Source organism: Mytilus trossulus, chromosome 14 (genome assembly GCF_036588685.1).
Source record: "Mytilus trossulus isolate FHL-02 chromosome 14, PNRI_Mtr1.1.1.hap1, whole genome shotgun sequence".
Lineage (NCBI taxonomy): Eukaryota > Metazoa > Mollusca > Bivalvia > Mytilida > Mytilidae > Mytilus > Mytilus trossulus.
Window position 1 is genome coordinate 77,780,536 of NC_086386.1, and position 26,289 is coordinate 77,806,824.

The 26,289-nt window shown below is 31.6% G+C and overlaps 1 protein-coding gene across 1 annotated transcript in view; it reads right to left on the reverse strand.

Moving 5' to 3' along the window:
- Positions 1 to 2,514: 2,514 nt before the first annotated feature.
- Positions 2,515 to 26,289, reverse strand: part of LOC134696459 (SWI/SNF-related matrix-associated actin-dependent regulator of chromatin subfamily A member 5-like) — a 28,001-nt gene continuing 4,226 nt past the window's right edge. The window contains exons 3-23 of the mRNA XM_063558280.1: positions 25,772 to 25,953; positions 23,166 to 23,266; positions 22,682 to 22,782; positions 20,399 to 20,578; positions 19,328 to 19,483; positions 17,165 to 17,368; positions 16,515 to 16,624; positions 15,526 to 15,662; positions 15,189 to 15,278; positions 14,510 to 14,631; positions 13,109 to 13,261; positions 12,309 to 12,441; positions 11,538 to 11,686; positions 10,417 to 10,653; positions 9,598 to 9,711; positions 9,044 to 9,169; positions 8,541 to 8,657; positions 7,911 to 8,045; positions 7,035 to 7,247; positions 6,473 to 6,589; positions 2,515 to 2,779 (exon numbers count right to left, since the gene is read on the reverse strand). Of these exons, the coding sequence (XP_063414350.1) occupies positions 2,720 to 2,779; positions 6,473 to 6,589; positions 7,035 to 7,247; positions 7,911 to 8,045; positions 8,541 to 8,657; positions 9,044 to 9,169; positions 9,598 to 9,711; positions 10,417 to 10,653; positions 11,538 to 11,686; positions 12,309 to 12,441; positions 13,109 to 13,261; positions 14,510 to 14,631; positions 15,189 to 15,278; positions 15,526 to 15,662; positions 16,515 to 16,624; positions 17,165 to 17,368; positions 19,328 to 19,483; positions 20,399 to 20,578; positions 22,682 to 22,782; positions 23,166 to 23,266; positions 25,772 to 25,953 (2,937 nt within the window). The 3' untranslated portion in view covers positions 2,515 to 2,719. The remainder of the gene's footprint in view (positions 2,780 to 6,472; positions 6,590 to 7,034; positions 7,248 to 7,910; positions 8,046 to 8,540; positions 8,658 to 9,043; positions 9,170 to 9,597; positions 9,712 to 10,416; positions 10,654 to 11,537; positions 11,687 to 12,308; positions 12,442 to 13,108; positions 13,262 to 14,509; positions 14,632 to 15,188; positions 15,279 to 15,525; positions 15,663 to 16,514; positions 16,625 to 17,164; positions 17,369 to 19,327; positions 19,484 to 20,398; positions 20,579 to 22,681; positions 22,783 to 23,165; positions 23,267 to 25,771; positions 25,954 to 26,289) is intronic.

A 26,289-nucleotide genomic window follows, 5' to 3' on the forward strand; every position in this document is an offset into this window, starting at 1 on the left:
TAATCTATGCCTGAGGTAGAAATGCCTTAGTATTTCAAAAATTCTAAATTTTTTATAAATATAACCATATCAATGATAATTAATGTCAGCACAAAAAGTCCAGACTACTGGGCTGGTGATATATTGTAGTAAGTGTAAAGATATTAGAACAGGCGTAATTGAGTTTTTTTTGGGTTTTTTTCGTGTAATCAAACGTGCTGCTGTGCTTTGGACCCGCTGCAACTTACTGATAATAATAGTGTTAGTGACTTTCTTGACTTATTCCACTTAATTCGTCACTAGGGGAACATAGAGCGACTACAGGGTTTCTCTCCATTGCTGTTCGTTTTGTTTCTTTCTAGGTCATCCCAATCTTACTCAGCTCGATTGTTAATCCCCTGGACCAGGTGTTATTTGGCCTCCCCTTCTTCGGTGTCCTTGGGGTTCTACACCTGAGTACTGTCTGCGTACAAATGGTATGACATTCTGTGGCGCCAACAGGTACCAGCCTTGTATTACAACTCCAGTTTCCGGTGCATGTCAAAACATAGAGGGAAACAAAACAGTGCATTTTTTTTCTGTTTGATTATAGGTTTATGCTGAATTGACACATATATATAGACTTTAAAAAAAATCTTGCATCTTTTGGGGATATCAATCCAGGAAAGTGGAAGGATATCATGTTTACTGGAAATGGTGCGGCCTAGTAAAAATAGCAAACAGAAAGTAGAAGAAAAAATTTTGACTTCAGGATTGCGTAACTTTTTATTCTTCGTAGCAAGACTCCCTTTTTTTTGGGATTAAATCACAATTTCACATTAGTACATACATGATGTGAACATGAATTTTTTTGTCTATGTAGCATTTTTTATTTTTTTATTTTCAAAGATCAGCTGTTTTGCATGAGAGCCCATGGAGCAGTCAATTACAAGACTGCAATCTATAAATTCCGTCTACTGGTTTTGTGAAAATACAATATAGTTTCTGCAACAAATTTTGCAGGCTTGACAAGAAAACACCAAACTGTTTATCTGTTTAGATGTGTCCTGATTTAATTTTTTTCTATATATTTTTAAGTTGTAATTTGCTTTGAACTAGCTTTAAGAAACTGAGCAGTCAGATGGGAACTTTGTGTCATTTGTCTTTTTGTTGGTATTTTTTTTTTGTGATTTGTGCTAAACTGTTTGGCCAATCTGGTTTGTTTTCTTTACAATGTTTCTTCTTACTAAGTTGTGCTTTTACACAAATATACCAGGTAAGGAGGTTGAACACTAGCAAACATGTTTAACCTTAATATATTCTGCATGTATGGGCCCACAGTCAGAAGCTTGAAATTCATTGGTTGTCGTTTGTAAAATATGTTTTCACTTCATGATGAATGAGGATATTCCTGTTCTTGCTTAAGTGATTTACAGTTTGACAATACATGTTCAGGATTATATAACTTCCTATATCTAATGGTAAATGCTTATTATTGATTGATAAACAGTGACTTAAAGTTACCTTATTTTCCTTTGACATGTAAAAATTTATTGATTGCAATAAAGTCCCCTTCTAATTGTACTGAAACAAAACTCTAGCTTGATTTAAAATTTGTCATGGTTTAAACTATATAACAAATATCAAACATGACAAAATAAGGGTGGAAAACTAATAATTTAAGTTCAGAGACCATAACTCTGCACAAAATCATCATACCACATCAAAATTCCACCTAGATCTGTAAATTGTACATTTACCAATTGTCAAATTATTGAAAGCATGAAAAAAAAGGTTAGAAAACTTATTATTTGAGTGAATTTTTAAGTCCAAGGACGATAACTCTACACAAAATCATCAAACCAGAACTAAATTCATACTTGAACTTATATGATAAAACAATATACCAAGCATCAAATCAAAATATTTATTGAGTAAAAAAAGTGTGGAAAACTTGCCAGAGTGTAAATTTCCCTTTAAATTCATTGGTAGGGGACATTAAAAAAAACCACTAACACACACAGACATTGTTAAGATTTATTGATGAGTATTTACATATGATTTACATTTAATGATGATGAAAATGATACAAAATGGAAAACACACATTGTCATTATGATTTTTCAATGATAAAGAACTGTATTATGACAAAATGAAAACATACTAATGAATATTTTTAATGAATACAGTTCTTTATAGCCAATATAATTCAACAACAACAAAAAATCTATTATCTTGGTCTGATTTTATACAATCAATTTAAGCAGAGAAATTTATATCTTTTGAAATGACAAAGTATTTGTAACTTGAATATGTCCAAAATACTATAAACATAATCTCCTTTCACCTATTTTATCTTTAAGAACTTAGTGTCAATAAAGTAGAAGTAAATGAATTAAACCTTTCTGTTTCTTAGTATTCAATCAGGCAAAAGTATATCATCAATAGGCAGACATGTATTAAAAACACTTTTAAAAGTGTATAATCAAATATATATATACTATAAAATTTCTATATGTCGGTTTGTAAAACACTGCTACTTTGTTACATTTTATATCATGCAGTTCTTTTTGCCATGGATGCCATTTTTTTCACAGTACAATCTTTAAAACAATTAGTACTTTGGCTTGTTGAAATCAAGTTGTAAAGCACTACCTTTGACAGAAGTCAAATAAAAAATTGTAAATAAAATGCTGATGAGAATCACAACAGTAAGAATACAGTCAACATCACAGATTGATGATAAAATGTCTTGTTATGTTCATTTCTTCTTCTTTTGTTTACTTCTGTCTATAGATGTGTCAGCTTTCCTTTTGCCACTCTGTAATGAATTAAGAAAATATTAAAATCAATATATATAAAGTATATAAGAACATACAGAACATTTTGAATTTCAGAGGTCGATGCTAAAAATATACTGTAAACCAACTTATTTTCATTGATACCTTATTTCTCCTTGAGCAATTTAATTGTGGTATTTTCACATTTACGTGAGGTAATTAAATAAGAAAGGTCCTAATTTCAAATATTCACATTATTTTTCTACTTACAAAAATTGTGAAAAAATCAAATTGGACGAGAAAATAAGGCCGTGTCACAACGCCGTGTACAGTAAACATGTTTACATTTGGTTTAATGTAATCTACACTAGTTTCACATAAGATTTGTCCACATCTATACACCTTGTTTAGTTACCTGTACATAAGATGTGTTCACACTTTTAAACTATATGTCATTTAAATGTTCATTACGTAGAGCCGAACTCAACTTTCCGAACAACTTTTCTAGCAGTAAGGGAACAACCATTTGACTTAAAAAACAAGAGGCTCTCAAGAGCCTGAATCGCTCACCTTAATTCTTTTGGTTAAATCTCTCATCAATGATTATTTTGGCTTTTCAATTTGTTTAAATGTTTTTTGGATCTTCTTTTTTTCTTCAAAAGCCAAAAAAAATAATCATTTTCTCCTATGTTCTATTTTAGCCATAGTAGCTATGTTTCTTGACATACAAGGAAATAAAATATAAAATTTATACTAGATACTCTGAAACTCATTTAGCCTTAGTTTGGCTGAAATGGATACAGCAGTTTCAAAGGAGAAGATTTTTTAAAGTAAGTCAACATGATGAACAAATTGTGAAAAAAGTCTTTAAAGGGCAATAACTCCTTAAGGGGTCAATTGACAATTTTGGTCAAATTGACTTAATTGAAGATCTTACTTTGCTGAACATTATTGCTGTTTACAGTTTATTTCTATCTATAATTATATTCAAGATAATAAACAAAAACAGCAAAATTTCCTTAAAATTATCAATTCAGGGGCAGCAACCCACAACAGGTTGTCTGATTCATCTGAAAATATCAGGGCAGATAGATCTTGACCTGATAAACAATATTACCCATGTCAGATTTGCTCTAAATGCTTTGGTTTTTGAGTTATAAGCCAAAAACTGCATTTGACCCCTATGTTCTATTTTTAGCAATGGCGACCATGTTTGTTGATAGATCAAAACTTCGGATACAATTTATAAATTAGATACCCTAAGGAACATTCAGTTAAAGTTTGAAAGTATTTGGCCCAGTAGTTTCAGAAGAGAAGATTCTTGAAATAGTTTACGACGACAGATGACGACGGATGACGACAGACGACGACGGATGACGACAGACGACGGACGACGACGGACGCCAAGTGATGGCATAAGCTCACTTGTCCCTTCGGGACAGGTGAGCTAAAAAGGGGGGATGGATTTTTCCACAAATTGATTGAAAAAAAATCGGGTCAAACAGATGATTTGAATGAAAAAATAGTCTGAATACAAAGTTTCCCCATACATTATAGTGTTAAATATTGAATTGGTACCATTTAAAAAATTTGAATATTTGAATATAAACTTTTGCGGACTCAGACCCCCCCCCCCCCTTTATTTTTTAAGTTAAGTTGTTACTCCTTTAAGAAAATCATTTTGGATGATTTGCAGTAGTTTAAAGATGTCTCGACTACGCATTAAAAATGTAGGCTGCATCAGCGTGCTTATAGACAAAGAAAAAGAATTGCGATGTTAAGGTTCACTACATTTCTATCTTTTCTGTTGATTTAAATGGTATAACTGTTTCTACAAGTTTTGGGTTTTTTTGGCAAAAGGAGAGGGTGATATTTTTTTTTATTTCTAATTGCATTTTAACGGATTTGAGATTCTACACAAACAAACAATTAACCTCAATCTTTTTCAGTAATGCATTTATGAGTTAATCGTGTAAAGACCAGTGGCAAATATTTCTGTCAGTGTGTACGTCCAGTCGATCCGGGAAGACCTTTTCTAAGGAATTATGTGTTCGGTAATGATGATGAATGAGTTTTGATAAGGGGTTACTAAGGCTACGTAAAGTGTGTTTATAACAAATAAATATATCAGGTAAAGACAAATATTTCTGTAAAGAACTTAATTAATAAGTGTTTTAAGTATCAATTTTATATAAAAATCGTTTCTTTGTTACATATAAATGGAAAAATTACAGTTCAGAATGTCTAGTTTTGTGTACACTGAACCTACACAAGGCCTACATCGACTATCGACTGCATGTAGACAAAACATGATTTAAACTACATGTTAACATTGAGTTTTATCAATGGGAACGTAATTATGTTTAGTTTATGTGTGAGTTACACTAACACAACACCGAGTTTAGGTCAATGTGAACACGGCCTAAGTTGATTTACAGTGCATGAGTGAGTAACATATTTTTATTTATATTTTGATTCCAGCTTGTATAACAAATACACGAAGAGCTTCATTGTGCCTTTAAAATGGAAAACTAGAGGCTCCAAAGAGCCAGTGTCGCTCACCTTTGTCTATGTGAATATTAAACAAAGGACGCATTTGAATTCATGACAAAATTATGTTTTGGTGATGGTGATGTGTTTGTACATCTTACTTTACTGAACATTCTTGCTGCTTACAAACATTCTATCTATATTGAACTTGGCCTAAGAGTTTCAGTCGAAAATGTTAATTAAAATTTACAAATTTTATGAAAATTGTTAAAAATTGACTTTAAAGGCCAATAACTCCTTATGGGGTCAATTGACCATTTAGGTCATGTTGACTTATTTTTAAGTCTTACTTTGCTGTACATTGTTGCTCTTTACAGTTTATCTCTATCTATAATAATATTCAAGATAATAACAAAAAACGGCGACATTTCCTTAAAATGACTAATTCAGGGGCATCAACCAAACAGCGGTTTGTCCGATCCATCTGAAAATTTCATGGCAGATAGATCTTGACCTGATAAACAATTTTACTCCCTGTTAGATTTGCTCTAAATGCTTTGGTTTTTGAGTTATAAGCTAAAAACTGCATTTTACCCCTATGTTCTATTTTTAGCCGTGGCGGCCATCTTGGTTGGTTGGCGGGGTCACGCCACACAATTTTAAACTAGATACCCCAATGATGATTATGGCCAAGTTTGGATTAATTTGGCCCAGCAGTTTCAGAGGAGAAGATTTTTGTAAAAATTAATGACGACGGACGATGGACAACGCCGGACGCCAAGTGATGAGAAAAGCTCACGAAGGGCCAGGTGAGCTAAAAAGCAATTCAATCAGTTTTTTTGTGTCGGTTTTTGTCAAATGCATGGATTTCCTGTAATGAATCAATATGCCATCTCCTTAAAATATAGAGAGGAAAAGACAAAGTTAAAAGTAAACCATTCATTTATGGATGTTTTACTGTAACATTTGTTAGATAAGAAAATGCCTGTACCAAGTCAGGAATATGACAGTTAGTTTAATGTATTTGAGCTTTTTATTTTGTCATTTGTTTTAGCACTTTCCGTATGAATTTACTGGGAGTTCAGCATTTTTGTTATTTATTTTTTCATTGGCAGAGTGATTGCTGATCAATAATTTTGTCACTAATGAAAAAAACCTTCTCTCATCAAAAACTGCTAGAAAATATTGAGAACTAATGACTTGACCAAGAACACATCAATAATTTGTTTTTACAATATACCAACCTTTGGTGTTCCAGATCTTGGTGTTTTCTTCTTCCTCTCTGCTTTTTCTTTTTCCTCAAGTTCCATATTTTCTCTCTCTATCAATGTGATCAGAGTGTTACATCTTCTTTGCAATTCCTATAAAATTAAGTCAATGTAAGTCTACAATGAAGTAACAACTCAAAATAATACAATTTCTTCAAGTTAGAAAATTATTTTTTTCAAGACTGAAAATATTTTTGACATAACACCTACTGTTTATCTTTATGAATTTACGACTTTTCATTGGTAACTGGGATCCACACAAATGTTGATGGCACCATGCAAAAAATATTGTTGGTTTATACTTTTCCGCCAGATCTATTTTTTTATGATTGGTATGCTTAAAGAAGGTTAATAAAAATGCTAAACCTTCTCCCCTGTATACAGTCTACATAACATATGAGTTAACCATACAAAATGAAAACTGCCAAATTTTCTGGACTTCAGACACGCTTACAGAAATTTGATTTTTGAGCTGTCACTCAGACCACTTCTATTTTAAACAGTAAACTTGAAATCAGTGCACTCTATACAAACTCACCATAGCTGTTCTTGATTTGATGAACCAATCAAATCTGAATTGCGGTGCTTGTCTAACAGCTGTTCGTAACTCATCGTACACATTTTCTTTATCAAATCCTAACTTGTGTAACATACATATAAGGAATCGGTCTTCCTCTTCTGTGTAGTTTTTGCCTTTGTTTGTACCATACTGTATTCTTAGTTGATGGAATGGTGCTCTGTATCTTGCTAACTGTAAATAGAAATGTTCATTGCGAGATGCATTTACTTTGTTTCCTTTTAATATTGGTAAAAGGGGTTTAGATGTTGATTTAATCATCAATGTATTGTACACTGCTACTTTTGCATAGGTACTATTTCTGTACTAAAAATCTTTAGTACAAATATTTAGTACTCTTTCTTAATTTTAAAATTATTGTAATACTTAGGTATCTGTATCTATTACAGTACTTGATTTGTACTAAAACTTTGGAACAGAAATAATACCATCACTGATCAGAATATGCCATGTTAGAAAATTACAAAAATAGTACCTATGCAAAAGTAGCATAGTAAGTATGGATTTAACATGCAAATGTTCGGTTATAGTTAAAATCAGACTATCACAATGTGGTATGTGTTTTTTTCTTTGTTGTTTCTACAATTTTTCATACTTTGGAAAACTGCTTTTGTACAAAACTCAGCTTTCATTTTTCCCCCCTCAAAATAATTGTAAGTATTTAAATACAATTTTGATAATGTTTTTTTGGCACTCTATGATTAACCTGTAACATTGATTTTTCCGTTAGAATTCTTTTTCAAATTAAATTCATTTTTATATCTGACCGCAATTTTGTTATAGTCTCAAAACACCCTACAGACACAGCCTCATTCTGATGTACATTTATTTAATTACCTTACAATCCAATGCTCGTTTTATACTGATACGTCTCTGTATTTTAGATTCCCCTCTTTCTATCTGTGCCATAATCTTCTCAATATCTTGTAGCTCATTACATCTTTCCCAGAACACTCGGGCATACTCCATTACCTAGAAGTGATAATATCATATGTTAGTCTTACAAGGGCAACCTTCTATTATTTGTAATCATTATACCTACAAATGAGATAGGTTGGAAAGAATACAACAGTATGCAAATGAAATCTCTATGGAAATTTTATAACTGTTTCAAAATTGAGCTATTTTTAGAACCCTACAAAACTGACCATAATTAATCTTTCATTTCTTATATGAATGTTCTATAATCAAACAATGTTTTATACATTTACATGTAGACATACACATGCTACACTGATTTCTATCCAAAGAAGTTCAAATGTTGAAGTTCATATTTTGGTATGTAGATGCATATCTTCCAGTTGGAAAAAGCCATATAATAAGGTAAGAGAGACCTGGATAGCAAACAAAAATGATCCTTATATGAGGCTTCAGCAATTTATAGCTATACAATGTTACAAGTAGAATGAGATCAGCAGCTTAATTATGAAGCCCTGTATATTCTTGGTTGATAAAGAATAATCCTACCTCTTCAGCAGTCTTTCCTTCCACATCTCTAGATATACTGTCCAAGTCATCTCTTCCATACTTTTCATTGGCCTTAATAAACTGGTTAAAGTCTCTCTTACTCCAATTAGTAAAACCCTACAAAAAACATAGATAAATGTTTTAAGTAACCTCATTGATTCAAAATAAAATAAAGAAATGTAATGTTTAATTGATATGTAAAAATGAAATAAAATTTTTAAAAAAAAATGGAAAAGACTGTTGTATTCATTTAGATTGTAAAATTTAGATTATAGTTATTGTTTTCTATCCCCTCATTTGAACATATTATGATTATTTCTTATTCATATTTTTCAATGTCTAATAATTAATGACAATAAGAATATATTTAGCATGCTGCATAAAATTTTAAATCACAACTTTGAAATTCTGTAAGTTTTCCTTAAAAGGGTTTACATTTTTGCCAACAAAAGAATGATTTTATACTATATCCTTTTATTTTTCATAATATATAATTAACAAACCTGTTGTAGTAAATCTTCTTTTTCAGCAGTCTCTTCCTCTGTCAGTACATCAGAATTATCTATTTTACCCTGTTCGTCTTTCCTTACTCTCTCTGCATCAGAACCCAAATCTGGATTCTTTGGTACCTGTTCAATAAAATATTTGAAATGAATAAATTTTCAGTGGCCTCTTCTGTTGATAGTATAATGCAACATATGCTGGATGAAGGACTAAAATTATAAAAGTCAAAGTAAGGACTAAACAATCCTGTTCTGATGTTTTTGACTATTTTTGAAAATTTGGTAAAAGTTCATAGAAAAAGTTTTTCTCTCTCTCAAAAATTAAGTTGATTGATGAATTTACATTTTTTAAATATCCTCAAAGATATATCACATACATATACAAGACAATAGCAATTTACTGTCACATAGATAAACCCTACTTTGTACTGGACATATATGCCGAGTCTAATTTTTAAAAAGTTTGCTCAAACAGTTACCATATGCAGTAAGACATGTAACTCAACCAAGAACCATTATTTCTAAGCATACTATTTTGTCAGTAAGGTACTTACCCTATAACTGATGGATTTACGGAAGAAGTATATTTCTTGATCCAACAGTTCAAACAATCTAGGAGGGAAGAACTGGAAGTCCTGAACATTTGGTTGTTTGGGTGGTCTAGGAGCCTGAACAAAATAAACATATTTTATGAAACTAAGTCAGCTAATTAACAATAAAAGTATTCATCATTGATTATGTCATAATTAAAAACTCTAGAATTCAAAATAACTCTCCTCAAAACAAAGCTGGCAACTTCAACAAACATTTCTTTTTTTACGCAAAAAATGTATAAAAAATACTTTGCTGTGATGTGGTGTATAATTTCTACATCTCGTTTTATTTAATCCAAAATTCAAAATTGGCTTTATCGGTTAGTGTTTTTATATATAAGTGGTAGGAAGTTATGAGGATGGTGCAATTCATATCAATGTGGGAGGTGAAGAGAATTGTTTTTTTTAAAAGGGATCATGGGCTTTATGTGGCTGTATGTTCATTAGAAATCTGAAACCACACTTACATTTTTAATCAGCTTAATAAACGTTATGTACTAAGTCTACAGTTGATGTTTTGAGAAGTCATTACTATGTTGAAAAAAAACTTGTGTCTAATCAATTTGTCATTCTTGAACAATAAAATATGTTTTAACTAATTGATGTGAAAACTTAATGGTAAAATTGAGAATGGATATGGAATCTTATACCAAAACCTTTAATTAAATACCAGCTAGAAAGGATGAACTAACTTAACAACTGACACACAGACTAGAAAAAAATCATAGCCCTACCACTATAGTAATGCTATCAAATGAATACCTCGTAATTCTAACTTACCTTAGGTGCTTTAGGTTCACTGACACGTAGAGCCTCCCTAAAATAGGCATCCACAGCATAGTTGGCTTTCCTCTCACGTTTGGGTGGCTCGATCCACATCCCCATGCCACCTTTACCATGTTTATCTCGATAATCTTCACCTTCAAACTGGTACACACTGTTATCTCCTGTGTCTAGAGTAAACCCACGTAAACTACTCTCTCCAAGCTTGTCTAATTTCTGTTTGATTTCTTCTGTCTAAAAATGCAATATTTTCAAGTTAGTTTTTTTTTTCATAGATGACAGATTCTAATTTGAAAAGGCCAAGTGAGGTTTGGTTATAAATATATTTTTTCAGAAAGATAAAAAAAGACTGCATTCAGAACCTAAAATAAGTGCTCATAATGAAATTGTTATGTTTTTTAATTTTACACAACTTATTTGTTTCAGATATATCAAAGTATGAAATCTAAATGAATTAAAATTATAAATTTTCAGGGACAAGCTTGAAAATCACCTTGAAAATTGATTGAAGTAGTGAATTTCTAAAGCAAACTTTGGAAGAATGACATTAAGTACATTAAAGCTTTAATATTACAAAATTTTTTTTTTTTTAAAACTGACCTTAAGGGAGTTCGATTCTCAGTTTCAAAGTAATTAACTTTTCAAAACACTTGTTTATATAGATAGGGGATTAACAGAGGAATCCAAAGAGCAAATAAAATAGATAGGTCACTGTGCTTGTTTTAGAGATATTAGCCATTGAAAATTTGGCTGGAAAATATTCTCTCTTGACTTTTCATAGCTTTTACCATTGACAAGTTGAAGTTCCCAAAAACTGTTTAAAAGTAATTAAAACTTTATAAGACTTTTACAGATGGTTTATCATTATACATGTACAAGATTCACAAAAAGAAAATTGGGGGTCAACGGGCAAATTTTTTCAAGGCATTCAAATGGATAAAACCAGAGGATTCTGTAAATCTGACAAAAAATCTAAAACATGACAACCCAGCTCCCTTAATTTCATATACTGTATACTTTTAGCAGTCTGAAAATTTGGTATATTTAGCAGAAAACCTATAATAGAGACTTTGAAAGGAAAAAATTTAAAACATAAAAAATCCTAATTTTAAAAATACCTTTTTCTCAGATTCTTCCATAATTCTATCAATGTCATCATCTGTAATTTCTGATTCTTTAGATGCAAACACATGGCTGGCTCCATGTCTGATCATGTTCAGCACTTCATCCTTCCCAAGTTTAGCAGACGCACTATCCTGCAATCTCCCTGATTAACAATAATAAAAAAAAGGATTAAGTCTCAAATGGCCAGGTTGGGCTAAATGTTTCTTAAAGAAAGGCCAATAAAGGTCTATCCTTTAAATTGAAATATTTGAAAATGGAATTTTTCAAAAGTGTTCAAATTATTTTTATTAACAACTCCATAATGGAAGATGCAATTTAACATCAAGGTTTATTTTAAACTTAATGTGAAGTTCTAAAGATCTTGGTTGAAACTCAGAAAAATAGTACCATTGGGTATCAGTTTTTGTGGATTTCGTGGGTAAAGAAGATCAAAATTTAAATATTCAATGAATTTTTAAAGGAATGTATGCAAACCTGGCCTAAACTGTAAAACATTTTTTTCCACGAATATGCAAGTAATCGTAATCCTTAAACCACCAATAATTGGTACCTACGAAAGAAAATGAATCGACAGGTATTCACCTGACTTGTAATATAGTTTTTTTAAGTACAGATAATGCTGTCAGAACTGACCATCTGGAAATATGGCCATGGGCTGTTTTCTGTTCTTTTGTCAGGTTGTTGTCCCTCTGACACATTTCCAATTTCTATTCTCAATTTCATATCCCAATATTTCACACATTTTACTAAAAACATCTATTTACCTTGCTGAATAACAACATTATCAAGCCTCAATTTCATCTCAGCTCTCTCTACAATTCTTTCTTCCACTGAGTTTTCTACAATAAATCTGAAAACTCTGACTTGTTTCTGTTGTCCAATACGATGGGCTCTGTCCTAAAAAGTAAAATGCCTCTTTGAACTAAAATGCCTCTTTGAAAGCACAAAGATGCAGCAACTTTCATTTGAGACCAAAACCATCTGAAAAGGGACATATTTTGGCATATTTGATAGATTTTTTCATATTTAAGCTAGAAGCGTAGCGTTTTTTATCAGTTATTTAGTTCAAATCTTTCACATAAACTAATTATATTAATTGAATCAACTGAAATAGACACTCAAGTGTTTAAAAAGTGTCCATTCATCAGATGAATCTAAAATTTGAGGCCAAAGTCAGCCCTCAATGGACCTACTCCCTTGGTTGCTAGACCCCACTTTTCTTTCCATAATTTTAATAAATATAGTTTACAAAGCCATTTTTGAAATTCTTCTAAAACATTTTGTAAAATCCTTATCATCTTTTTATTCTTTTTGAAATAAAAAATGTTTTAATTGTAAGAAAAATCTCAAGAGAATCATTTCCCCCCAAATTAACAATGGCTTATATCTAGAAAACAAGCACATTGACCCTTCATTTTTTCCTGCTTTTTTGGTTCCTTTATTCAAATACTACATCAATCTATAACATTCTTTGGAAAAAAGTTGTTATTTTGAAACCGACATTCTTCAAGGGATAACCTTTCGTAAATACCATAAAAACTCCATATCAATAAATTTTACTTACCATAGCCTGTAGATCTACTTGTGGATTCCAATCGGAGTCATATATGACTACTATGTCAGCTGTGGCCAGATTAATACCCAATCCACCAGCTCTTGTACTCAACATGAACACGAACTTTGAACTTCCTGGAGCATTAAATTCGTTGATAGAATTCTACAAATATATGTATGGAAAAAATAGTTTTTATTATACCTGCCAACTTTTCAAAACGCCAATGGGGGTTTTGCCTGCAAGATGGCTGCCATAGTCCTAAAAAACTTCAAGGGGGCCAACAAATACTATTAATGCTGTTTTTTGGCTTTTACGACCATAAAGTCATTGTAAAATTAATTATTTTGTTTAAATTGTGGACAAAATAGCTCATTCAATTTGGGAGCCTCCATGGGGAATATCCCCCGAAAATAGTGACAGTTGGCCGGTATGATGTAATATTTTTGCACGTCAAACAAGAAATCCAGCAGCAAATAAAACCCAAATTCAGGACGACAACATGTCAATATGGTAAAAAGTCAGGACGACAACTTGTCAATATGGTAAAAAGTCAGGACGACAACATGTCAATATGGTAAAAAGTCCGGACGACAACATGTCAATATGGTAAAAAGTCCGGACGACAACTTGTCAATATGGTAAAAAGTCAGGACGACAACTTGTCAATATGGTAAAAAGTCAGGACGACAACATGTCAATATGGTAAAAAGTCAGGACGACAACTTGTCAATATGATAAAAAGTTAGGACAACAACATGTCAATATGGAAAAAAGTTAGGACGACAACATGTCAATATGGTAAAAAGTCAGGACGACAACTTGTCAATATGGTAAAAAGTCAGGACGACAACATGTCAATATGGTAAAAAGTCAGGACGACAACATGTCAATATGGTAAAAAGTCAGGACGACAACATGTCAATATGGTAAAAAGTAAGGACGACAACATGTCAATATGGTAAAAAGTCAGGACGACAACATGTCAATATGGTAAAAAGTCAGGACGACAACATGTCAATATGATAAAAAGTTAGGACGACAACATGTAAATATGGTAAAAAGTTAGGACGACAACATGTCAATATGGTAAAAAGGAAGTTATGAGAATAAATATATAATAATATTCTTGTTACATGAAGAATGCAAAAATAACGTTACACAGAAAAGCAGGTTTACATAGTTGTGTTGGTGTCTCATTGATATAAATCTAACATCTATTCAGTGTCACCTATTTATTATTCTTTCTTCTTCTTTAATTCAGAAGGCTCATCTGAGTGTGTGTGAAATACACAACTTACAACAGTATTGCTCTTAAATCAATGCATAAAAAGTGCAACCATTTTTCTTGTTCTCTCATTCATAAGGTTCAGCAAAGAAATATTTTTTCGTAAAGTAATAGGTTTTTTTTACCGTTCTGTCATCATGAGGAGTACTTCCATCCAGTCTGCAGTAGTCATATCCCTGCCAGAAACAATAATCTTCTAATATATCTAACTGTCGAGTCATCTGACTGAAGATCAATACACGAGATCCTGAATGACAAGAGATAAAAGTTTAGTATGTTCCAGGCCAAAACAAAATATCTTTTATATAATATGGGGCCAGCAGAAGCACTCGCTGTGTTGATAGACCCGTTGGTGACCTTATGCTGTTTACTGCTTTTGTTCAGTTTGTTGTCTCCTTGCACATTCCCTGTTTCCATTCTCAATCTTATGTCTATAGTTTCCTTACCAAAATTAATAAATCTGTAGGTCAGAAGTTTTTATTTGTAATGGGGTTCAAATCTGGAAGTATCGCTGTTTTACTAAGTTTTGTTTAAGTCATATGTATTCCAGTGTTCTCCCCAGGGCACTATGGTACTCTTAAAGTATATAAAGGGGTCCAGGTGAAATATTTTGGGAAAACCAGTGATGCTTTTTGAAAATTCTGTTAAAAAATAGCTTTTTACTATTTATGTCAGGTATCTTGATAAAATAAGTAAGAAGTTGCAATAACTAATATGTGGAAGAAAAGATTTTTAAATAAGGGATGGTGTTAAAAAAAAAGTGGTATTGTGCACTAAAAATAATCTGTTTTTTCTATAGCCTACCATTTTCCTTGAGCCTGGGTAACAGTTTGTGTAAGATCACCATTTTACCACTGTTTTCTACCAAGTGCATATCAGTTGTGTAAGGTGGACCTGCAAAAAAATAAATATTCTTTATCATACTGAAAGACAATGTTAATATCTAAAAACTATTGTAAAACTGATAAAAATGAAATTAATTATTAAGACTATAACACAATGTTGACTGCTGTATCCCTATTTTTGAAATATTTATTTATGATTTCTGTTTGTTGTGTTCACAATATAATAGTATAATTCCTTTGTCAATACAAAGGAATTATACCAAAATTTTTATAGCAAGAGGTACTAAAATGCAAACCTGGTTCTGCTCCATCAAACAGATATGGATGATTACAGCACTTTCTCAGCTGCATAAGTATGTTAAGTAATCTCATCTTGTCAGATTTTCCTGCTCCGTTCACAACATCAATGTCCTTCATTAAAATCTTGGTGTACCTGAAAATTAAAATTGGATGCATTAATGTTTACAATCATGTATATGTAGATCCAGATGTTTCTTATGATGAGTTTATGCAGTATGAAAATTAATGATCGAGGGGACAGAATTTACGACTTGAAAATATAGGCCTGCTAGGAAAATGCCTTTTTGGTGAACTTTTTCTGGTATAATAACATCACTTTTTACATTGGTATTCAACTGAATTTGATAGCAGAAAGGATGAATAACTTTAGCTAGTGTCTCGATATAGTGTCTTTTTAAAGTCTCCTTATATACCATATAAAAATTTATGATGTGGTATGATTGCCAATGAGACAACTATCCACATTCCACAAAAGACAAAAATGACACAGACATTAACAACTATAGGTCACCGTACAGCCTTCAACAATGAGCAAAGCCCATACCGCATAGTCAGCTATAAAAGGCTTTGATAAGACAATGTAAAACAATTCAAACGAGAAAACTAACAGCCTTATTTATGTAAAAAAAAATAAACGAAAAACAAATATGTAACACATAAACAAACGACAAACACTGAATTGCGGGCTCCTGACTTGAGACAGACACATACATAAATAATGTGGCGGGGTTAAACATGTTAGCCGGATCCCAACCCTCCCATTACCAGGGATAGTGGTATAACAGTACAACATAAGTACGAACTATAAAACTCATTTGAAAAAGGTGTTAAAGCTGGTCACTAAATCATAAACACAATTAACTTATGAATATCTAATGCAAATGAGCTTAACTTGTTTGACAAGAAATGCTTAAACTAACAAATGACAGACAACAGAGGCTTAATGTTGATAACCAAAAGTTTGGACCAGTAAATATGTAATTACCATTCTCTCTGCATTTTACTAAGTCCGATAAATACTTTTGTTTCTTTCTTGGGAAGTAGTTTTTTCTCAACATCAGACTTTATTCTTCTCAATAAAAATGGTCTCAAAACCTGCAAACAAAAAAATAGGTATTGACGTGTTATTACAGGCAATATTAAATATTTTTTCCTTAAGGCCCAATTTTTTATTTTATTATCATACATGAAAGTTTCAAAAGATTTATTACGTTTGAAAAAAAGTAGTAACAGAGATAAATTATATGGTGGTATTCATGAAAGTGTTAAAATAGATTTTTTAGTTTAAAATTTAAATCACATAATGAAATTTTTCAGGTATTTAAATTATTTCCTTGTTTGAAAAATTAAAGTATGCATTAATTCATTTCACCCTCATTCTTTTTATTGCATGAGGCGACATTTAAAAGAATGTCTGTTTCCCTTCCCCCTATCTACCCTTTGAAGGGAAGGGAATCACACATATTTTTTTTTTTTATTTTGACCTGACAGTATTAAACATATTACACATATTACAAATGATTGTGATTATTAATAGGACAAACAATTTGTTGAAAGTTCACCAATTTCACGAAAAATGTTCTTACTAAGATTAAGCTATTTCCCTAAAAAAATAGTTTTCATTTCTGATCTTACTTCATGTAAACGTGATACTAATTCATTGTCTCCACCCAGACAGTCTTTAGCACAGAACCAAGAGTCAAAATCATCTGCTGAATTGAAAACATCAGGCAACAGGAAGTTCAACAAGGCCCATAACTCATGTAAATTATTCTGTAGAGGTGTTCCTGTCAACAGTAGTCTGTTTGCTGATTTAAATTCTCTCACAATCTCTGATAGCTGAAAAGGAAACAGTCATAGAATGATGCATTGTGGGACACTATTGTTTTAAACATTTACTAAGTCCAGATGTAATTTATGAGGAGGTTGTGACAGAAATTCACTTTGAGTAATGAGGATAAAAGTTGAATTTCTGTATGGGGTCAGTATATGCTCATGTGTTTTTAATTTGAATGCAAAGTTTTTTTATAAAATTGTGATGCATCATGGAATACTAGTTTAAGCCAATTTGATTGGTCAAGATGTAATGTATGTGTCTGCTCACTACAGTGATGAGTTTTGACCACTTATTCCAAAAATAAGGATATGATGGACTTCGGCTGTTGTCTTTTTTATTCGTTAAGTCGTTGTCTCTTTGACATATTCCTCATTTCCATTCTCAATTTTATAACAACAAGTACATCATATTTATTAGAAAAGAATTTCAACATGAGACTCTAAGAATGTTACTCATATGTTTTACTGCCTCAGAAGCAAAAATAAAGTTTAATGTTTGTCATTTCTTTGTTTTTTCCATCCTTGAGCACTTCTTTCAAATTTGTACAGTTAATAATGTTGAGGATGAATGTCATATCTTATTTGAATGCTCACTATATAATATAGCATATTAATCTATTGCAATAAAAATTCATAATTTCAAATAAAATTTGTAGATTTAGCTAGCTTAGTCCTTATATTTGTATAAAATAGTATTCGTTTATAGTGGAACATTGTTTTATCAATAATTAGCTGCAATCAAAATTTGCTTGCTAGTCCCTCTCTGTAAGCACAAATAGATAACTCTGGCTCATTTCCCAATCAATCTATCATGAAGGGAAGTAATTTCATACAATAGTTATTCATAGTCTATTTCAAAAATAATAAAAAGTTCTTTATATTGGTATGTAAAAATTTTAAGCGTTTCAAATTTATGAAATTATATTCGTACATCAATTGTTTTGATACATCAATAACAAAAACTGAAATATATTGCATTGATTCATTTTGTAATTATTCAAAATTATACCAGAAACCTAAACATAATTATAAAAAAAATGAACCTGTTAAGGGGAGACAATTATCGTATAACTTTTTCGAATTGGCACATAATACCACGGAATGTCACTCATCATACAAATGGCACATCCATATAATAAATTAACTGCGCAATCGCGCTCCACCTTCAGTGATGATTCTGAATTATAAATATAACCAAAAGTTGTTAATCTATTGATAGTGAAGACTAATGAAAGCTAACCCACTGTAAACATATTTTTTTGCACTTTTTTAAAACTTCCTCAGGAAAAATTCTCTAGCCACTTGACTTTCATAGCTCAAAATTAACTTTTTTACAGAATATTTGAATAAAGTAGTTACAGATTATTTGCTCCTCAAAGTGTAAGACGCAATAAAAATCGTATGCTTGCACAATCTTACCGAAATACGGATTTAATTAAGTCCTAAACATTTTGACATTTCTTCGTATATTGTTATCGAAAACCGGTTTAAACAAATCACACGTACGTGTTAAGATCCGACTAAATACCTATTTCCCGATATGGTCAGGTAAAATTGCTATATAATAATTCCAGAGATGAACTCAATCATTATATTTCTAGCACTTGTCAGAACTTAAACAATTCAGATGATTCTTTAAAATTTGTATGGATGTTAACACAAGAAAACTTGACATTTATGGAAAAAAACAGTCATTTTATTGGTAATTTTTTCTACCTAAGAAGAACAGGTCTTGATACCGTTATTAAATATCAATGTGTTTGTTGTTTAAAAATCTAAATTATGTTTTTGCTCTGATTCTGACTAAGGCTTATTTTTATATAATGATATATATTCTATATTGTAATGTCATATTGTTGACTTAATTACTTCAAATCATTGTACACGATTTATATGCTCTTTTGGAAAATAAAATAATCTTATTCTTTGTGGAAATTTGGTTGAACTAGGCGATAACCATACCTTTGATTTTTCATTCTTAATTCTGTGAGCTTCATCAATCACTATGTATCGCCAGTTGAATTTTTTAAACACTGATTTTTCTCTGATACACATTTCATACGACGTAATACACACGTCCCACTCTCCTGGCATCATAACATCTCTGATAAATACACTCTAAAAATAGAAATTATGTCAAAATACACATATACTGTCAATTTGCTATTAATCGTGTTAAATTTCTTAATTTTTCTGGATGCAGATGAAAATATGAATTAAACATAAATTGGTTAAATGTTCAACAAATTTTCAATATTCTACAGGATTATATACTTTGAAATAAACAATGAAATGTATTATCCACGAAATATGCAAGTTTTTCTCAATCCAAACTAGAGGCTCTAAAGAGCCTGTCTCTCACCTTGGTCAATGTGCATATCAAACAAAGGACACAGATGGATTCATGACAATATTGTGTTTTGGTGATGGTGATGTGTTTGTAGATATTACTTTACTGAACATTCTTGCTGCTTACAATGTTCTCTTTCTATAATGAACTTGGTCCAGTAGTTACAGTAGAAAATATTTTGTAAAATTTTACAAAATTTATGAAAATTGTTTATAATTGTATAAAGGGCAATAACTCCTTAGGGGTTAATTGACTATTTTGATCATGTTAACTTATTTGTTTTGCTGTCATTATTGCTGTTTACAGTTCATCTCTATCTATAATATTCAAGATAATAACCAAAAGCTGCAAAATTTTCTTAAAATTTCTAATTCAGGGAGCAGCAACCAAACAACAGGTTGCCTGATTGGTGTGAAAGCTTCAGGACAGATAGATCTTGAACTAATGAACAATCAAATCCTGTCAGATTTGCTCTAAATTCTTTGGTTTTAGAAATATGAGCCAAAAACTTCACTTTTCCTTATGTACTTTTTTTAACCATTTCAGCCATCATGGTTCGCAGGCTGGGTCATCAGACACATTTCTTAACTAGATAGCCTAATGATAAGTGGTGCCAAATTTGGGCCAGGTGAGCTATTAAAATTGGTACCCATGAAAATAAATAATTCTAGAATAATCCATACCCTTTCATCTTGGTTTCCGGTCAGACAGACAGCTGTCATTGATGGACACCAACGTTTGAATTCTGCCATCCAATTGGACAGTGTAGATTTTGGAACTATAACTAAATGTGGTGATGGTGTGTGTCTATAATGCTTCATGTATCCTAGTAAGGATATAGTCTGTAGTGTTTTTCCTAGACCCTGAAAAAAATGGAGAAAAATATACAAAATCAGCAATAAGTCCTTGTAATGATCAAAGATGATAGTCTGTACGAGTTTTTTCTAGACCCTGAAAAAATTTAAACATATCATTAACTCCTAGACATCCATATAAAGTAGTTCTCTACAAGAGATTATTTTCATAAAGATAAAGCAGATTCTCACCTCCAATATCAATTTTCAACCCATCCTGGTATTCAAGTGATCACTGTTAAAAAAGGTAATATTATGTGGGTGGTTGTATTTGAAATACCAAAATGCAAAGGGAGTGCTGTTCTAATTAAATTTTATTTCTGTGGGTGGTGGGGGTTTAAAAAAAAGTGCCGTCCCTGGGGGGGACATAGTATTTTCTGGAACAGCCCTAATGTAATGAACTAAGGGGTGTCATCAATCATTTGTAAAATGTAGATAACCTGATAATCGATTAATAAGGCTGTTTTTGTGTCTTTTAAAGTGTTTTCTTATTCTCACCAGCAACAAAGAGATGACTTAATAAGTTCAGGTCAAACTTATCAACTTCAATTCAAACATTATGACATTGCTGACATGTCAACGTATTTGACATCAAAAAGCTGTGGTATGCAATTTTATTAAGAGCAGAGCAGTGTGATATAAGCAGTGGGACTATCGATAAGATTTATTATCCTGCAGCTCTTTTGACCAACATTCATACAACCAAAATTATCTTTAAATAATAATGATACAGTACATTCCGGTTATTTGCATAGCCTATTTGTCAGACGAAATTATGCAATAAAGCGGAGTATGCTTATATCCGAAATGACAAATTACGGAGTCAAATAACATCGATAGTGCAGATCAGCAAAGAAGAAAGATGTACGTCCATAGTCCACTTACAACATAATGAATGCTTATTTATTCTAATAAAAGTTATTTGTCTACTGTCATACATTTTATTTCATTGTGTATTCTTTAAATAAAGTTTATAAACCCATTTTGTTTTAGTTTATTTATGTACCGACTTTTCCTTTACCTGAGATACAAAAATAAAATTGTTCTAAAAATAGATTTGTTTCTATGACCCGGATGTACAAATTAAATTGTTATGCTTTGTTTAAAATAAACTGTTTAACAATACTACACAGTTTATAATCATTGTAAACAATAATTGTGCAATGAACTGCCTTTGATATGCAGTAGTTACCAATTACACAGTGATGTTACACTGTTACTTTAACACCGATAGTTTCATTTATGCAAAGCAGTTAACAGGTAATGGGGCCATGCACGGGTTATTTGCTGGACACGAGTGTTGAAAGTGAGAAAATATAATAATCAGAAGTTAATTTTCTTTTAGAAAAATATTAAAAAGGAAAGATTGATGTATAAAATTCTTCAACCATATATAAATGCCCTGTAATATTTAACATAAATGTAGATCACCCAAGCTGAATTACGAAATTACACATTGGATAATGATCGATAATTAGCAGGCGTTTTCATGTTTTAAAAATTCACCCAAAATATAATCTATGAACAATGTTTGAAATTCAATCAATAATTAACACCTTTTGAGATAGAAGATCATAGAATGGTTTTGTTTTTACAACAATCAGCTGATTGACATTTTTATGACCTCGAGGCTTAAAATAGAATATGGGAAACTTTACCTGTGTACACATCGAGGCCTTTTCTATAATCATATAAACACGAAAGATACTGTTTTAAAACTTTATTTGAATAACACACAAGTAAATGTGAAATAATAATGAAAATTATGATATGCATTCAACAAAAATATACTTACCAAATTGCCGTTTCCGGTCAAAAATCTCGTCAGTTTAAACTGAGCATATCTAGCTGGCGATTATTTTCTATGCAATAAACCGAAATGACACTTGTAAGGCTATGCATATAACCGGACAATTTAACATTAGGTGAATGGGAAATGGTTTTGTGCAGGAGAAAAGTATGCAATTAACCGAATTATGCTATTAAGCGGTATGCAATTAAGTGGAATCGACTGTATTTCTACTAGGTTTCATAAGCTATTGAAATAGTCTTGCTTAAGTTTTACTTCCATGGCAAAACCTAGTGCCCAGAAAAAAATCAACTTCAACCTACCATTTCATCAGCTAATATACCATTTATACCATGTTCATACAATGAAATCATCCAGTTCAGACCTCTTATCTGGTAGTCTCTCATCTCACCTGCTTTAATGTCTGAAAAAATAAACTAGCTATGATAAATATTCTATATTTAAATTTTAATTTCTTGTATTTAGTGTAAAAGTCCATTTTTTGCTGAACTAGTACATATTTTTGTTTAGAGGCCAATCAATGAAACCCTGCTTCCAATTGAGAGTTTTCTTTGGTCAGGTTGTTATACACATTCTCTGTTTCCATTCTCAATCTTCATCATCATACCTATTCATTATATTACCCATAATTCCTTATTCTGACAAGAACATTATTGGACTTTTTACTGTCAGTAATTCGGCTTAGATTACCCATAATTCCTTATTCTGACCAGAACATTATTGGACTTTTCAATCTGTCAGTACTTCAGCTTAGATTACACACAATTTCCTATTCCAACTACTTACAAGATGGAGATTCCTCAAATCTGACAAGAACATTATTGGACTTTTTACTTTCTGTCAATAATTCTGCATCCTCTTCTTCTTCCGTTCTTCTATGCCTATGACTGAAAGTAAAAACCAGATAAAAATATTATTAGTTCAAAATCAGTTATGTCCAATTAATATTATTATTCAACTAATATAATTGTGATGTCAACATGGCAGAGCAAAAAGTGGAATACCAATAAAAGCTACAAACAAATATATGTGTCAATTACAGGATGTTAGTACTTGTTATTACGATAATGACCCGGTCACATAATTTGCAAATATAAGAACCTCACAATTTATTTCTGTATTTGCAGTAGTTACTTCCCTTTATTAATTTAAAATAGTTATGTGTAGGTGATTGCTATAGAGTCTATGGAGAAAATGAGGTGCTATCAGTTCTTAGAATCTTAACGGGGCCTTACCTTTTTTCTTCTTATTAGGTCTTTCCACCTTTCCGTGGAAAGACCTATTGAATTTGTTCTGATAATAATTAGGTCTTTCCACCTTTCCGTGGAAAGACCTATTGTATTTGTTCTGATTATTATTATTTTTTTTTTTTTTTTCTTCCGCCTAAATTTTGTTCTTGCGCAGTATTGATGTTTCAAAAGATGTCACTTAGATATTTGGAATATGATGTCGTATAGTTTATACGCTTTAAAAAATTACAACTGCGTCACAAAATACTTTACGTTGTAAGAGTTATCTTCCCAAATACTGTTTTTCTTGTGGCCACTACTCCTTCGCAACCGTAAAAGATTACAACAAATTTATTTTACCAAATTGCTCGTTACTACTTCAGGATTAGGATATTCATTTGGACCGAAGTTATCCGGAGACTCCATATGAGAGTTATTTCCCCTTATGCATTTGATATAAGTGATATACGTTTCTAACTGGTAAACCATCAGTGATATAGGCCTAGGGTCTTTAGATTTGAGGTCCTTGGTCCAAAAAAATGAAAATAAGGTCAAGGTCAAAGGTCAAGGTCATATTCTAAATTTTGATTTTGGCTTATTTTCTCTATTTTCAACAACCGTGAAAGATATTGACAAATAATTTTAACTAAATTGTGAGTTGCGACATGTTGTAACTTATAGATTTTGGTTGGAAGGGTGCGTAAACAATAAATGAGAGTTTTCGCCCATCTTATATTTAAAATCATGCCTAAAGTGATATAACTCATTAACCATACATATTACAGACCTAGGAACTTTTTATTTGAGGTCCTTGGTCGGTGACCTTGAAATTGAGGTCAAGGTCAAAGGTTAATAGGACGTTCTAGATTTTGACCTTTGCTTTAAATTCATATTTATACATTATAAAGTCATAGGAACTGACATTTTAGATTGATTTTTAATATTTTGAAGAAAAAAAATAGATCTTGACTTGTGGAAAGACCTTCAATTGTTCTCTGAACAATTGGTTTTTAATTATGATTATTATTATTTTTTTTTTTCTTCTTCCGCCTAATTTTTTTTCTTGCGTATTATTGATGTTTCAAAAGATGTCGCTTAGATATTTGGAATATGGTATCGTATAGTTTATACGCTTTAAAAATTTACAACTGTGTAACAAAATACTTTACGTTGTAAGAGTTATCTCCCCAAACACTGTTTTTCTTGTGGCCACTACTCCTTCGCAACCGTTAAAGATTACGACAAATTTATTTTACCAAATTGCTCGTTACATCATCAGGATTAGGATATTCATTTGGACCGAAGCTTTACGGAGACTCCATATGAGAGTTATTCCCCCTTTTCCATTTGATTAAGTGATATGCATTTCTAAATGGTAAACCATAAGTGATAAAGACATAGGGTCTTTAGATTTGGGGTCCTTGGTCGAAAATTAAAAAAATGAGGTCAAGGTCAAAGGTCAAGGTCATATTCTAAATTTTGATTTTGGCTTATTTTCACTTATTTTCAAATACCTTATGACATATCGACAACTAATTTTTCATAAATTGTTAGTTGCGACGTGTCCTTACTTGTATATTTTGGTTGAAAGGGTGCGCAGACAATAAATGGGAATTTTTGCCCATCTTGCATTAAGAATAACGCATCAAGTGATATTACTCATTAACCAAACATATTAAAGACCTAGGGTCTTTTGATTTAAGGTCCTTGGTTTGTGACCTTGAAATTGAGGTCAAGGTCATAGGTAAATAGGACGTTCTAGATTTTGACCTTTGCTTTAAATTCATATTAATTCATCATAAAGCCATAGGAACTAACATTTAAAACTGATTTTTCATATTTCAATATCAAAACAGAACTTAACTAATGGAAAGACCTTCAATTGTTCTCTGAACAATTGGTTTTTAATTATAATATATCTTTTTTTTGTAAATTGTAATCATATCACAATTTAAAATTACCTCAGATTTTTGTTGGCAGGTTCTATTTTAAGCTTAATTGAATAAAATCAGAACCATTATTTAACCAATATTTGGTATAATAAGTCTTTATCTAAAGATGGACGCTTAAAAAAGTATGTATAATTATTGTCAGTTATGGTCATAAAAATGTTTTGTGCAGTTTAAGAGCTTAAGAAGGTATAATCAACTGAAAAATCCTTACTCTCCTATTGCAGATGACTTGGATTTTTCCATAGGTTTTGCCAGAGAAGGTCTACCTGGTTTCATCTTCAAAGGACTTGTTGGTGTTTTACTCTTACCGACTCCGACACCAGTCTGCATAAAGTGAGCAAACAACTCAGTTTGTTTGAGTAAAAACTCAAATCTGTTGCCTTGGTCAGTAGCCTGTTTAAAAAAAAAATATGTTAATATTTACATGTAGTGTTATCATAAGTGTTTCTCGTTTTTTAAATAGATTAGACAGTTGGTTTTCCTATTTGAATGGTTTTACACTAGTATTTTTGGGGGCCTTTATAGCTTGCTGTGTGAGCCAAGGCTCTGTGTTGAAAACTGTACTTTGACCTATAACGGTTAACTTTTATACACTTTGACTTGAATGGAGTTGTCTCATTGGCACTCACACCATATCCTCATATAGCTTTGTAGTGTACAGTTGCATAACAAAAGCAAATAATAATAAAAAGAAGCCAGTGTCTCGCCTGCAATTGTTGCTGTCAGGTC